Below are 13,187 nucleotides of genomic sequence, written 5' to 3'. Positions count from 1 at the left end.
TAATTACTCCCCCACATTTATGCCAAAAGAGAGGTCTTTTTGGCAAATTTATTAGCCAGTGATCGTAAAAGAAACCCTTGAACATTATTCTCACTCCCACTCTCACGTCCTTATTAAGAAAACATCCTTGAAAATTAATTGAAATATATCATCGACTCACAAAAACCCCAAGAGAGAAAGAAAGAGGCAGACATCACTGAGGAACCGAAGAATATTCTCCAATAAGTTTATCATAAAAGAGCCAAAGATCGTGAAGCTTACTTCTTAATAATTCACACCAATCTGCAATATAAGAGAGAGAGAGAGAGAGAGAAAAGACATCACAGAGGAACTCAAAAAATTATTCGCCAATAAGTTTCTTATCAAAGAGCCGAGGCTAACGATTGCGAATAAAATATATATACCAGCATCTCGAGAAAATCTACATATCACTACAAGTCAAGAAAAGAGTAAGGTATTCAAATCGTTACGAGAAAAGCATTGAAGACCTTTATGCTCTCAGGTTAAGATCACGCCAATTCTCGCACAAAATTTCACACACACCCTATTTTTGCTGAAATTCCCACATAGCAGAGGAGAGAGAGGACCAAAGATCGCTAGCGGTACAATAAAATTCCCAACGCAACGGGTAGAATTCCTAACGGTAAAATAAAATTCCCACACAAGAAAAGAGAGAGAGAGAGAGTGGAATAGTTCATACACACTGTAACGAATTCTCACAGAGCAAGTCAGGAAGAGAGAGCGGCAATAAAAATAGATCCTACCTGTTCTCTCATCATTGAGTAGCCTTGCAAAGAGAACGATCACAACACATCCTACCTGCCAACACTCACATTGAGTAGTTCTCATTGTATCTTCTCTCTCATTGCATTTGCCATTTGAGTGAAACTTCCCTGTTAAAAATAACACCACAGGAGGGTGAACAAAATCTCCTCCTGTTCAACAACCGAAATAATTTACAAAACGACGAAACGGCAAACATTCAGTAGTCGCCTATCATGGCATTAACAACAAAGTGTCACAGTATCGTCGTCGCCGACGTGAAAAGCAGAAACCAACAACAACAACACCAAAAAACAATGAAATTTTTCACAACACCAAGATTTGTATTCTTTGGTCTGACGCTGCTAATAACATTCTTTGCCCTGCATATACAATCCGTGGAAGCTATGGCCAGGCGGAATTATCAAACTGAAGCTATGGATTATGATGATTATGGCTATGCCTCACCCAATATGGATATACAAAAACGTAGTGATTCAATGCGGGATAATAGGAATACAAATAACAACAACGATGATGATGATGGAGGCGGCGGTGGAGGTGGTGCGGATACAGAACCTGATGCGCCCAATGAAAAGGGTGACTTTATGCCCCGCTTTAAAAATCCCAAAAATCTAAGGAATATTTTCCCCAAACCTTCGGGTAGCTTCATACAACTTGCCTGCCCCGCGGTGGGTAAACCGGAACCTAATATCACCTGGCTGTTGAATGGCACCAAGATTGCCCGCAACATGGGTCGTGTTAAGAAAACTAAATGGTCCATAACCATGGAAGATTTGGTGCCAACCGATTCGGGTTACTACACCTGCAAAGTGTGCAATCCTTTGGGTTGTATTAATCACACCACGAAGTTGCATATCAGTGATCGTGTCAACCACAAGCCCATCAGTTTGGAGGCTCCCCAGAATCTCACCTTGTTCATCAATGAAAGCGGTAAAATGGATTGTAAATTTCTATCGGATTTATTCAGTGTCAAAAGTTGGACCTTTACACCGTGCAATGCAACGGCATGTTCACCGAATACCACCGTGGTGGAGGGCGATGATGTCTTGAGATTTGAAAATGTCACCGAGGATCAGGAGGGCTGGTATACCTGTATGGAAATCAACAGTTTGGGCAAATCAATGAGTATGGCCTACTTGCGGGTACTTGATCCAATGGAGACCAAGGTCACCAAAGTTATACGTTCCCAAACTCTGTGGGAGGTGGTAGTGGCCACAGTTATACTACTGATGTTATTACTCCTTGCCATATTTATCTACTATGTCTGGCGTAAAATGAAACATGAAAAGCTGCTGAAACAACGCATTGAAACTGTACACCAATGGACGAAGAAGGTTATTGTTTACAAACCAGCCTCGGGAGATTCCTCAGGTTCCATGGATGCCATGATAATGCCAGTGGTAAAAATTGAAAAACAACGGACCACAGTTTTGCAAAGCTCCAATTCCGAACCGGCACCATTTAATGAATATGAATTTCCGCTGGATTCCAATTGGGAGATACCACGTAACACCTTGATATTGGGCGCCACTTTGGGTGAGGGTGCATTTGGTCGTGTGGTTATGGCTGAGGTAAATAATTCCATTGTTGCCGTCAAAATGGTTAAGGAAGGACACACCGATGATGATATTGCCAGTTTGGTGCGGGAAATGGAAGTCATGAAAATCATTGGAAAACATATCAACATTATCAATCTGCTAGGATGTTGTTCACAAAATGGTCCCCTTTATGTTATTGTGGAATTTGCACCGCATGGTAATTTAAAAGATTTCCTCAATAAAAATCGTCCCATTAAGGATTACGATAAGGAAGGAAATCTAACACCACCAGAACATCATCTGACCGAGAAGCATTTAATCTCCTTCGCTTTTCAAATTGCCCGCGGCATGGAATATTTGGCTTCACGACGTTGTATACATCGTGATTTGGCGGCACGTAATGTTCTCGTGTCCGATGATTATGTTATGAAAATTGCTGATTTCGGCTTGGCCCGTGATATTCAAGATACCGATTATTATCGTAAAAATACTAATGGACGTTTACCAATAAAATGGATGGCACCCGAATCATTGCAAGAGAAATTCTATGATTCTCAGAGTGATGTATGGTCTTATGGCATATTGCTATGGGAAATTATGACATTTGGCGCCCAACCATATCCCACAATTATGTCCGCGGAAGAATTGTACTCCTACCTTATGTCTGGTCAGCGTATGGAAAAACCAGCCAAATGTTCGCTGAATATTTATATGCTAATGCGTCAATGTTGGCATTTCGATGGCAATGCTAGGCCAACATTTTCCGAAATTGTGGAAAATCTGGATAAACTGCTGCTGAGTAATGAAGATTATCTGGATGTGGCGGTGGCGAATTTAGAGACACCACCCTCATCAAGTGATGAGGAAGAATCGGATGCCGAATCCATGCGTTATCATTATAAATGAGAAGCAAGGAGAGAGAGAATGGTAGCTACTAGGCCTTTCCATGCCAGGCAAAAAAGGGTGAGATTTTAGATTTAAGGTAACCTATATTATTGTTTTTATATATATTTTGTATTCTTATATATACTTATGGTTGTTTTTTTATATGTATACCCAATATTTATGTAAATACTCATAATTGTTAAATATTTTTTTTTATAAATTAAGAAATATATTTTTATTTTTAGATTTTAAAATGATATTTTTTATTTAAATTTTACAAAATAAAAAAAACTATACTGAAAGAAATTTGAATATTTTAAAAAATAATTCAACATTTTTTAAAGAAAATCGAACAGTGACAAGTAGTTCTAAAATATATTTTCTAATAATAAACCCATTTTAAAATCCGAAACCTCTAACATATAAGGCGGTGGTGATGGTGCGTACAAGTAACCTGATAATGACTTGAAAAATTCTGAAAATTTTATATAATTTTTCGAAAATTTCCTCTTTTTATTTTGTGCACGCAAACCCTTCAAACACATCAACAGATTCAAATTGTGTAGTCAAAGTATCCGAATTCCCATTTAACGATTTTTTTAATTTTCAACAAAATTCAAATTTCTTTCAGTGTTACCGACTCAATATCCATCTAAAATAGATTTCAATGAAATCTTTACAAAATTTTCATTATTATTATTTTTTTTTTATAAAATCTAGTCTTTTTACAAGATTTTTTATATTCTTTGCACACACACACACAAAAATATATTGAACTCATTTTCACACAAAACAATGTAAATATGTAAAATTACAAAACTAATATAGAAAACGACAAAATTGTAAATTCCAATATTATTATTTTGAAATCAACACAGGTCAACAGCAACAACAATTTTCTTGAAAATAGTAATAACAAATGGTAATATTTCACTGAACACCTAATTTCAAACAAAAGTAATAATTATCCCAGACTATTAATTGGGCGCCACATTTGCAAATATTCCAAATATTAAAAAAACTAATAATATTTATATTTTCAAAAATATAAAATCATTTATTGGTCGCCACTTTGAAAAATAAGATAATATTTTTTCGAATCTATAATAAAAACAACGTTTTCAGCTACCTTTTAATTGGGCGCCAATTCAGAAAGTATTCCTCCCTGATTTAACTAAAAATTCATATTATTAAAATTATTTATATATTTTAAAATGTATGTATTTAAATTAAAAGCCAATATATTCCCCCATTGTTGCCCTGTGTTAATTTTTTTTTATTTTTTATATAGTTTATTTTTTATATTAAATAAATTCTTTAATTTAATAAACACACTCACATTTTCCCCAATATCTGTATCTATACCAAAAAAAAATATGAATACCAAAATTTCACAGCTAAATAATCCAAAGATTAGTTTTATAAGAATTATACCAAAACAATATTGAAAACCCACAATAAGAAGTCTGTACATGAATTTTACTACTCAATATTTCCAATGTTAAGATCACCAAATAATAAACAATGAAACTATTTTATAATATGTATAAAGTTTATATTAAAATCTAAATTTAATTTAGTTATAAGAAATATATTTTATTTTGTTATAAGAATTTAAATTTAAAATAACAATAAAAACTACTTTTATATACATATATATTGTGTTATCGAATGTAAAATGAAATGGGTTTGAATTATTGCAAATTTTTGATGGGTTGTTGTTCAGAAAAATACTAAAAACATCGGCAATCTCATTAAAAAATGGCTGCCAGGAGAAAAAAATACCACACTACAGCAAATTGGCCTAGGACCTGGATCATACCGAAAATTAAGCGTAAACTTTATGCGGGAGCATGGGTGCCATTATATGGGGACTATACCTAGTCATGGACGCATATTTGTATTTCTTATATCGTGTAAATGATTAGACACACAAGAAAAATTGGGAGTAACGTCATGATGAAGCTACATCGAACCTTGGATCGATTTTTTGGTAGGAAAATTTGAGCATGTTGTTCTCCAAAATATTAATAATAGGTGTACCGTTATTTGGGGGAACCGATATTGATTAGGTTTGGTACGGATATTTTTTACCAGTTATATAATATACACCAATTCTGTTGAAAAACACGCACATTCTTCCCAAAAAACTGTTATTTAGAAGGTACCTTTATATTGGGGCTACATTAAGGAGGAGAACAATTCTGATAATTTTAGATATGAAGATTTGATGAGAACCCAAATTACAGTTAATTCAATTTAATTGAAGAACGTCTCCTATATCCAAAAAACTAAAATAGGGTGAGGTTTTCATATGGGGGCTATGGCATAACGTAGACCGATATATTAGGTTGGGGAAAAAGAAATCCTTTATGTTTATATGAACTGTAGGACATGCTTCGCAATGTCCGATGTGAGCTAAATATGCACCGTTTTTTCTATGATTTGTTGCCATTTTAGAAATAACTTCACAATGCTTCTCTCATAGAAGTCCTGCTCTCTATTTGTCCATATTTACAATCCTCCATAGATACCAATATGTTTTCATTAAAGAAACTTTGCAATGCAGAAAAAAGATGATAATCGCTTGGTGCCAAGTCCGGACTGTATGGCGGATACATTAAAACTTCCAAACCAAGCTCCCGAAGTTTCTGGCAAGTCACTGTAGACGTATGTGGCTTGGCGTTGTCCTGGTGGAACACGACATCGCTCCTCCTCGCGCTTCTTTTTGAATCCAGCTTTGTGTAAATGTTTTAAAACAGTTTTATGGTCGATTTTTAGCTCCTGGGCGATGTTACCACTGTCTGGTTTCTGGTTTTCAAATTAGAAGCCTTAAATATGTTGAAAATTACAATATTTTTCTAAAATTTGGTTTTTGCATTGAGTAATGACCATTTAATATATTTTAAATTACAATTTGACATATATTTAAGATATTCAGTTAATCAACAAAAACTTTTCTTTGTGATCCGGATTTAAACCAGCCAAAATACTGTATTAAACATACGTTATTTAGGATAGTGTGAGGGTTTCAGCCTCATGTGGACTTTAATGAAAATTCTTAATATAGGTCTTCATTAATTAAATATGGCAAGCATTTAGAATTGTTTGCTCTTCAACTAGATATTCAAAATTTGCACGATTCCAAACTTAATCTTAATACAGACTAAAAAACACATTCATTTTAAGTTAACTACGACTCAATGAAAGCCAACGAATACACAAACATATCAATGTTGTATTTTAAGTTACAATTTATTTCTTGTTATATTACATATTTTATATTATATATTTTTTAGAATAATTATCAGTATAACTTTTTAATATTAACGCCTTATTTTTAATTACTCAGCTAATTTTTGCAATGTCTGAAATCGAGCTACAATAAGTATTATAAACAATAAAATAAATATATTTTAAGAACTAATTCAAATTAAGTGCCTTACTTTACTAAGTGATAAAACATGAGATTATAATAATGTATTTTTAATAAAATTATTCGATATATATGAAAGAATAAATCATAAACTATTTATTAAATGTAAAAAATATATAAAAACATATTATTATTTAATAATGGTAAATAACGGTAGGTAAAGGGTTATCAAATATTTCTTATGGGGAACACAAAATATCAAGTTTTAGAGTTATTGTGTTACGATTTTGTTAATAGTAACTCCAAAGTTCATGAAGAAATGATAATAAAGGCCATTCTGATCGATCATATTAAATGAGGAATATCGGACCTTTTGAGTATTTTAGACATATTTTTCAGCAACTGGATATTTGGATATTTGGAGTTCTCATTGGTTGGTAAATCGTCCTACCAAAATTGATATGTCGATAGATCTTTGGTTATAGCCCTATATTAAAGTCCATCCGCTTCATAGCTATTTTATGTTCATGGTCTATATATTTAGAAGTTGTAATTTGTCATTCAGGGACTTGGCGGCTAAACATTTTTTTATTATGAATGTCCACCTTCATGGTAGGAAATATACAAAGTTCTACCCGGATGAACATAACGACTAATTTTCTTGATGATATCTTAAAGATTTTACAGATTTTTTCAACAGAAACTATTACTTGGACACTAGTATTTATTAGCAGAATTTTCCCACCGATAGCCTGTAATTAATTTCGTGTTATTAGAGGCTGTGAAACATCATTCATAAAAAAATTAAATATGAGTCCGTGTTTTAACACAATGGCACCACCCCATTTTAATATTTTAAAGATTTTTTCCGCCAAAGTTGATATTTATACCCTACACAACTATGTTGTCAGGGTATTATAGCTTTGTGCATCCCCAAAAGTTTGTAACGCCGCGAAATATTGGTCCTATACCCACCTTTAAGTATACCGATCGTCATATCTCAACTAGCTGAGTCGATATAGCCATGTGTGCCCGTCCGTGCGTCTGTTCATTAAAATTTGTAAACACGATACAGGCCACAGTTATGGACTAATCTTCACGAAATTTTGCATGTAGGATGGGTTCTGGCATATGAAGACCCCCATTGTTTTTGGTAAAGATCGGTTAATATTTAGGGGATGAAATAGACCAAAAACTTTATTTTTGTCGGTTTTTATAGTCGCTCCAGATGCCGCAATTATGGCCCGAACATCGCGATATTTTACATGGAGAAGGGGATCGGGCCAAAGAAAAGGCATGCATGTTTTTATAAAGATCGGTCAATATATAGCGGCTCAAATGCACCTTGACTTTTGTGTGAAAAATTGCAACATTTGTATTCTATGCCGTATATATTTGCGCCTGAAGGACATAGAGCCGAGTAGTTGATAGTATATCCAAGAAGAGTGGTTGACCTTTAAATGAATACCAATTATATTGTTTTATGTACTCGGATGTGGGAGTTACAAGTAAATTTTTACAGGTGTCTACGTATTCACATATTATTAGCAACCCATTATCACACTAGAAATGAAATGTTCCGTGAGGTTCCGTTATGGTCAATGACAACGCCTACAATTTTCGGACCGAAAACATAATTTTTTGTGTTTTTCGAGTCGATCTGTCGGCCACAACTGAAGGCCAAACATCACAACAAAAACGGTAAGGGAATCTGCAGAAGTAATTAGAAGAGTCGTACTGAATATTAGTAATATTCGTTGACCTCTAGTCGGCCAAGAGGGTGCAAATATCGCGAAATATTGCCCAAGCTCAGAATGTAGTACCATATAAAGTTAGATTTTCGTGGAATTTGTGTTAGGTATCATATAGTCGGCCCCGTCCAACTATGCTGCTCCGATCTTTTTTCGAAAAACCACCACAGATTAAAGTTTTTAAAGATTATTCTTCGAATTACCATTAAATCTGAGTTTATTTAAATATAAGTTTGGGAAAAAGAAATTCATTATTTTTATATGAACTATATGACTTTCTTTAACATGCTTCGGAATATCCGATTTGGGTCAAATATGCACCATTTTGTTATATGATTTGTTGCCATTTTAAAGTTAACTCCATAATGCCTCTCTCATAGAAGTCCTGCTATCTTTTTGTAAAAAAAAAAACTCTAATAGTCGATTTTCACAATCCACAATATTATTAACAATATCATTAACGAAATTTTGCAGTGCAAGAAAAAGATGATAATCACTTGGTGCCAAGTCCGGACTGTATGGCGGATGCATTAAAACTTCCCAACCAAGATCCCGAAGTTTGTGGCGAGTTACAGTAGATGTGTGTGGCCTAGCGTTGTCCTGGTGGAATACGACAACTCTCCTGTTGGCCAATTCTGGCCACTTCTAATAAATTGCTATATTCACATGGTCCAGTTGTGGACAGTGGAGATCAGAATTTAGCCATATGGAAGCAACTCGTAATAAATAATCCCCTTCCAGTCCCACCAAATGCATAGCAGAAATGCAAGCAGGACTAACGGTCAGCAGTCCTGGTTTGGCCACCGTTTGAGGTGCTCCAACGCTCTGTGACCACGATCGTTTTCGCACAGGGTTAACGTATGTGATCCATTTCATATCTCCAGTCACCATCCGTTTAAGAAATGGGTCTGTCTCATTCCGTTTGGCCAAGGCTTCGTAGATGGAAATTCGATCCATCCTTTTTATACCCTACACCACACTCTGGTACAGGGTATTATGTCTTGTTGCAAATGTTTGTAACAGGCATAAATAATCGAGATAGACCCATAATTCCTTTTGACAATATGCATAGGAAGACAATATGCATAGACAGACGGACGGACATGTCCGTCCATGTTAAATTGTTAACAAAGTACAGGTCGCATTTGTGATCCGAATGCATGAAATTTGGCACAGCTCGTTTGTTTGGTTCAAGGACGAACCCTATTGAAATTGGGAAAAATAGGTTATATTTTCGTCCGATTTAAGGTAAATGGTGTACCAAAGTCCATATATATCTTTCGATTTGTACGAAATTTGGCACAGCGTACTGAATCAAGTCTAGAATGATGTGTGCAAAGTTTCGTGAAAATCGGTTCAGATTTAGATATAGCTCCCATATATAGTTTCCACCGATTTAAGGTAAATAGTCCACTAAAGTCCCTATATATCTTTCGATTTGCACGAACTATGGCACAGCGTAATGAATAAGGTCTAGAATGGTGTGTGTTAATGAAAATCGGTTCAGATTTAGATATAGCTCCCAAATATATCTTCGTCCGATTTAAGGTAAATTTTGTACCTATATTTATATGTATATTTCGATTTACACGAAATTTGTCATAGCGTACTGAATTAAGTATAGAATGATGTGTGTATAGTTTCGTGAAAATCGGTTCAGATGTAGATATAGCTCCCATATATAGTTTCAACCGATTAAAGGTAAATGGTGTACCAAAGTCCCTATATATATCTTTCGATTTGCACAAAATTTGTCATAGCGTACTGAATTAAGTATAGAATGATGTGTGCAAAGTTTCGTGAAAATCGGTTCAGATTTAGATAAGGCTCCCATATATATTTTCAACCGATTTTAGGTAAGTGGAGATGTAGCTCCAATATATATTTTTGTCCGATTTTATGTTATTGGTGCACCAATGTCCCTATATATCTTTCGATTTGCACGAATTTTGGTATAATTTATTGAATTAAGTCTATAATGATGTTGCTAAGCTTCGTGAAAGGATCCATAGATAGGCCGATTGACACAACGTACTGAAGTAATATAAATTAGTCTCTGACAAGTTTCTGTTAAATCGGTTCAGATATAGATATATAACAAACACGCGACGGGTGTTAGGATACATATATAGAATATACCCAAAGAGGTGAAGGGTATCATATAGTCGGCCCAGTCCTTCCAATTTTCCTTACTGGTTTTCTCTTAATTGGTGTGGCACCCAAACATCGAGCTCCTTTGTTAATCCGGCTTTGTGTATGTCGATTTTTAGCTTCTGGGTGATGTTATAATTTCTCCGATTTAACGACATTTTCGACGACCGGCCTAATGGATTTCTTTTTCTCCAATCTAACATATTAATATACATCAATTACTATTTATGCGAGATTTAAAGAAAAATATTGTTCAAATGATCATCAATATTTTTTAATTATCTCCACAGGACCATCAATTTTTTAATTTTTTAAAAATCATCCTGTGCGTGTATGTTTTTATAAAATATATTTTTTCAATATTAATCCGATTCTATGATTACTTGTCCTGATATCAATAGAAGTTTTGAGTATTACATTTCCAATCCTAACTCCAAAACGAGCAGATCATTTTCATATCAATATTTCTCTGTCATATATATACTTCAATTTTCAAAAATATGACTCCAGCGTGTCTAAAACTCATTAACACATCGAATAGTGTATCTGGTTGATAATATCATAAAACCCAATTGTTGACCAGCTCCACCCACAACTGACATGCAACGTTGTGGTCCGACCCATTAACCAGTGTTACTTCAAATTAATAAATAAACAATTACAATTTTATTAATTTATTTATTATCCATACAAAAAAAAAAAAAACATATTGTTGTCGTTATTGCTGGCGGTGTTGTTGTCGGGGCTATCATTGCAATTGTTGTCGTTGTTGTTATTGTTATGGATAATAACAACAATAAACAAGAACGACAAAAAAGTGCCGACACTTTGTTGGGAAACAAAAACAAAAAAACACTGTGAACAGAGGGATGGACTATCGGACAGACTGACTGACATAACTGATAGATATTTCACAGGCTATATGGCTGGCTGCCTGGCTAAATGACTGACTGACAAACGGACTGAATGTTTGAATGAAAGCTTCGATTGTTCGACTTTATGATGTTTTCCAGTGATTACTTCGAAAAGCTGTCAGCAACAGCTTGTTGATGGCGGTTTCGATTACCGCTCTGGAAGTAGTTGTTGTCTTTATGACAACAACTGCTTCTGATTTAACTCGTGTTGCATGCAATGTCCGTTCGGTTCGGTTTGGTCCACTGTTAATGACTCCATCATGCCATGGCATTGTTTCAATTTCTTGAATTTGAATCAGCATCGAAGCTGAATTGTTTTCATTATGGCTCGTGCTTCTGCTGCTGTTGCTATAGTTCCACGGCTCGCATTAAGTAGACTCCAAAGTAAGGCTAACATTTAAGCCTTATAAATTTCGTGTTTATTTGTTGAAATTCGAAACGAACAATTATTTAATATGTTATGTGATCCATGTAGATGTTAGAGATTTCCATTAGCGAAGATATTACGGGGTGTTGGAGTTATTAAGCAAATATTATTCAAAAGTTAAACACGTTGATGAATTTTTAAAAACATTACCTAAAAATAAAAAACATCCTTTGAAGTCCAGGTTAATGGCCCCTTGGCAAAAATTTTATTAAATACTGCCGTAGTGTTTGTCGATTTAGTGCTGGAATTCCAAATTAAAGCCACTTCGATGGGTAAATGCGACTAATATCTTAAAAACCAACATAGGAGGAACTATTATCTGTGGCCTATATCAGAACATGAACCTATGTCGAAAAATTTCAGAAAATATATGTTTAGCCCTCCATGAACTCGGAATGCCTCTTAAGTGAGAAAATCCGTCTCAATCTTAAAAAATTCCCAAAATGAAGCGGGGCCTTTATATGGAAGCTGTGTCATAAACTACAGGCGTATATCGACAAATTTCGGCAAAAATATTTTCCACCCTGCAAGAACCTAGTTTGACCAATTGCAACTATTTCATGGGTAAAAGTCGACCACAAAATTCAAATTACCGAATATGAGTGAGGGCCTTTATATGGGGGCTTTGTCAAAATATCGAAATAGTTTTGCAAAATATTACAAATTACAGCCAGTTCGGTAAACAAATACGTTTGAAATCTTAAAAATGCCTAAATTTGAGCGGCATCTTTCAAATGGGGGCTATGTGAAAACATGGACATATTACAGCTACTTGGTGAGAGGAGAGTGTGTTTGGGGTTTAAATGCGACTAAAACATGCAAAGTACCCGAAAGGGACGGGACATTTATGTGGATGCTTTATCAACACAATTCCATGTTTCTACCACCAATAGTCCTTAAAAATTTAAATTAACCCCCATACATAGATGGTCCGTCAGAAACAGTGACGTAAATGACATACATTTCCGACGAACAATACATTCGTCAGAAACGTCGGAAAAAATTAAAATAAATTACGTTTAGTACATTTATTACATTTTATACATATATATGACGTTTACAACGTTTACAGCTTTTTGACAGACGAAAACCCAAAAAATTCGTCAAATTCCTGCTTAATTATCATTATATAATTAAAATCAGTGAGCGGAACAGTATAGTCGGACGGGGCCGACCACATGATACCCTACACAACTTCCACTAACTTTGTGTGGTTCGATATTCTGAGCTTGGGCAATATTTCGCGATATTTGCACCCTCTTAAACGACTAGAGGTCAACAAATACTATTATTCAGACCACCCCTCTAATTACTTGTCCAAATTCCCTTCACCGTAGGTTGTGTTGAAATGTTCGGCTT

The 13,187-nt window shown here is 34.8% G+C and overlaps 1 protein-coding gene across 1 annotated transcript; it reads left to right on the top strand.

Moving 5' to 3' along the window:
• Positions 1-1,079: 1,079 nt before the first annotated feature.
• LOC133336263 (fibroblast growth factor receptor homolog 1-like) lies at positions 1,080-3,238 on the top strand. The gene has a single exon (XM_061544546.1). It carries the CDS (start codon positions 1,080-1,082, stop codon positions 3,228-3,230), a length of 2,151 nt encoding a protein of 716 aa, XP_061400530.1. The 3' UTR covers positions 3,231-3,238.
• Positions 3,239-13,187: the final 9,949 nt, after the last annotated feature.

The sequence above is a fragment of the Musca vetustissima genome, unplaced genomic scaffold, assembly GCF_032173495.1.
Source record: "Musca vetustissima isolate MV318-11 ecotype Yass unplaced genomic scaffold, APGP_CSIRO_Mvet_v1 utg33051, whole genome shotgun sequence".
NCBI classification, from domain to species: Eukaryota; Metazoa; Arthropoda; class Insecta; order Diptera; family Muscidae; genus Musca; species Musca vetustissima.
This window is presented reverse-complemented; position numbering and strand designations above follow the sequence as displayed.

What these genes read in the sequence shown, in the direction of transcription:
- LOC133336263 (XM_061544546.1), top strand. Translation starts at nt 1,080, where the DNA reads ATGAAATTTTTCACAACACCAAGATTTGTATTCTTTGGTCTGACGCTG.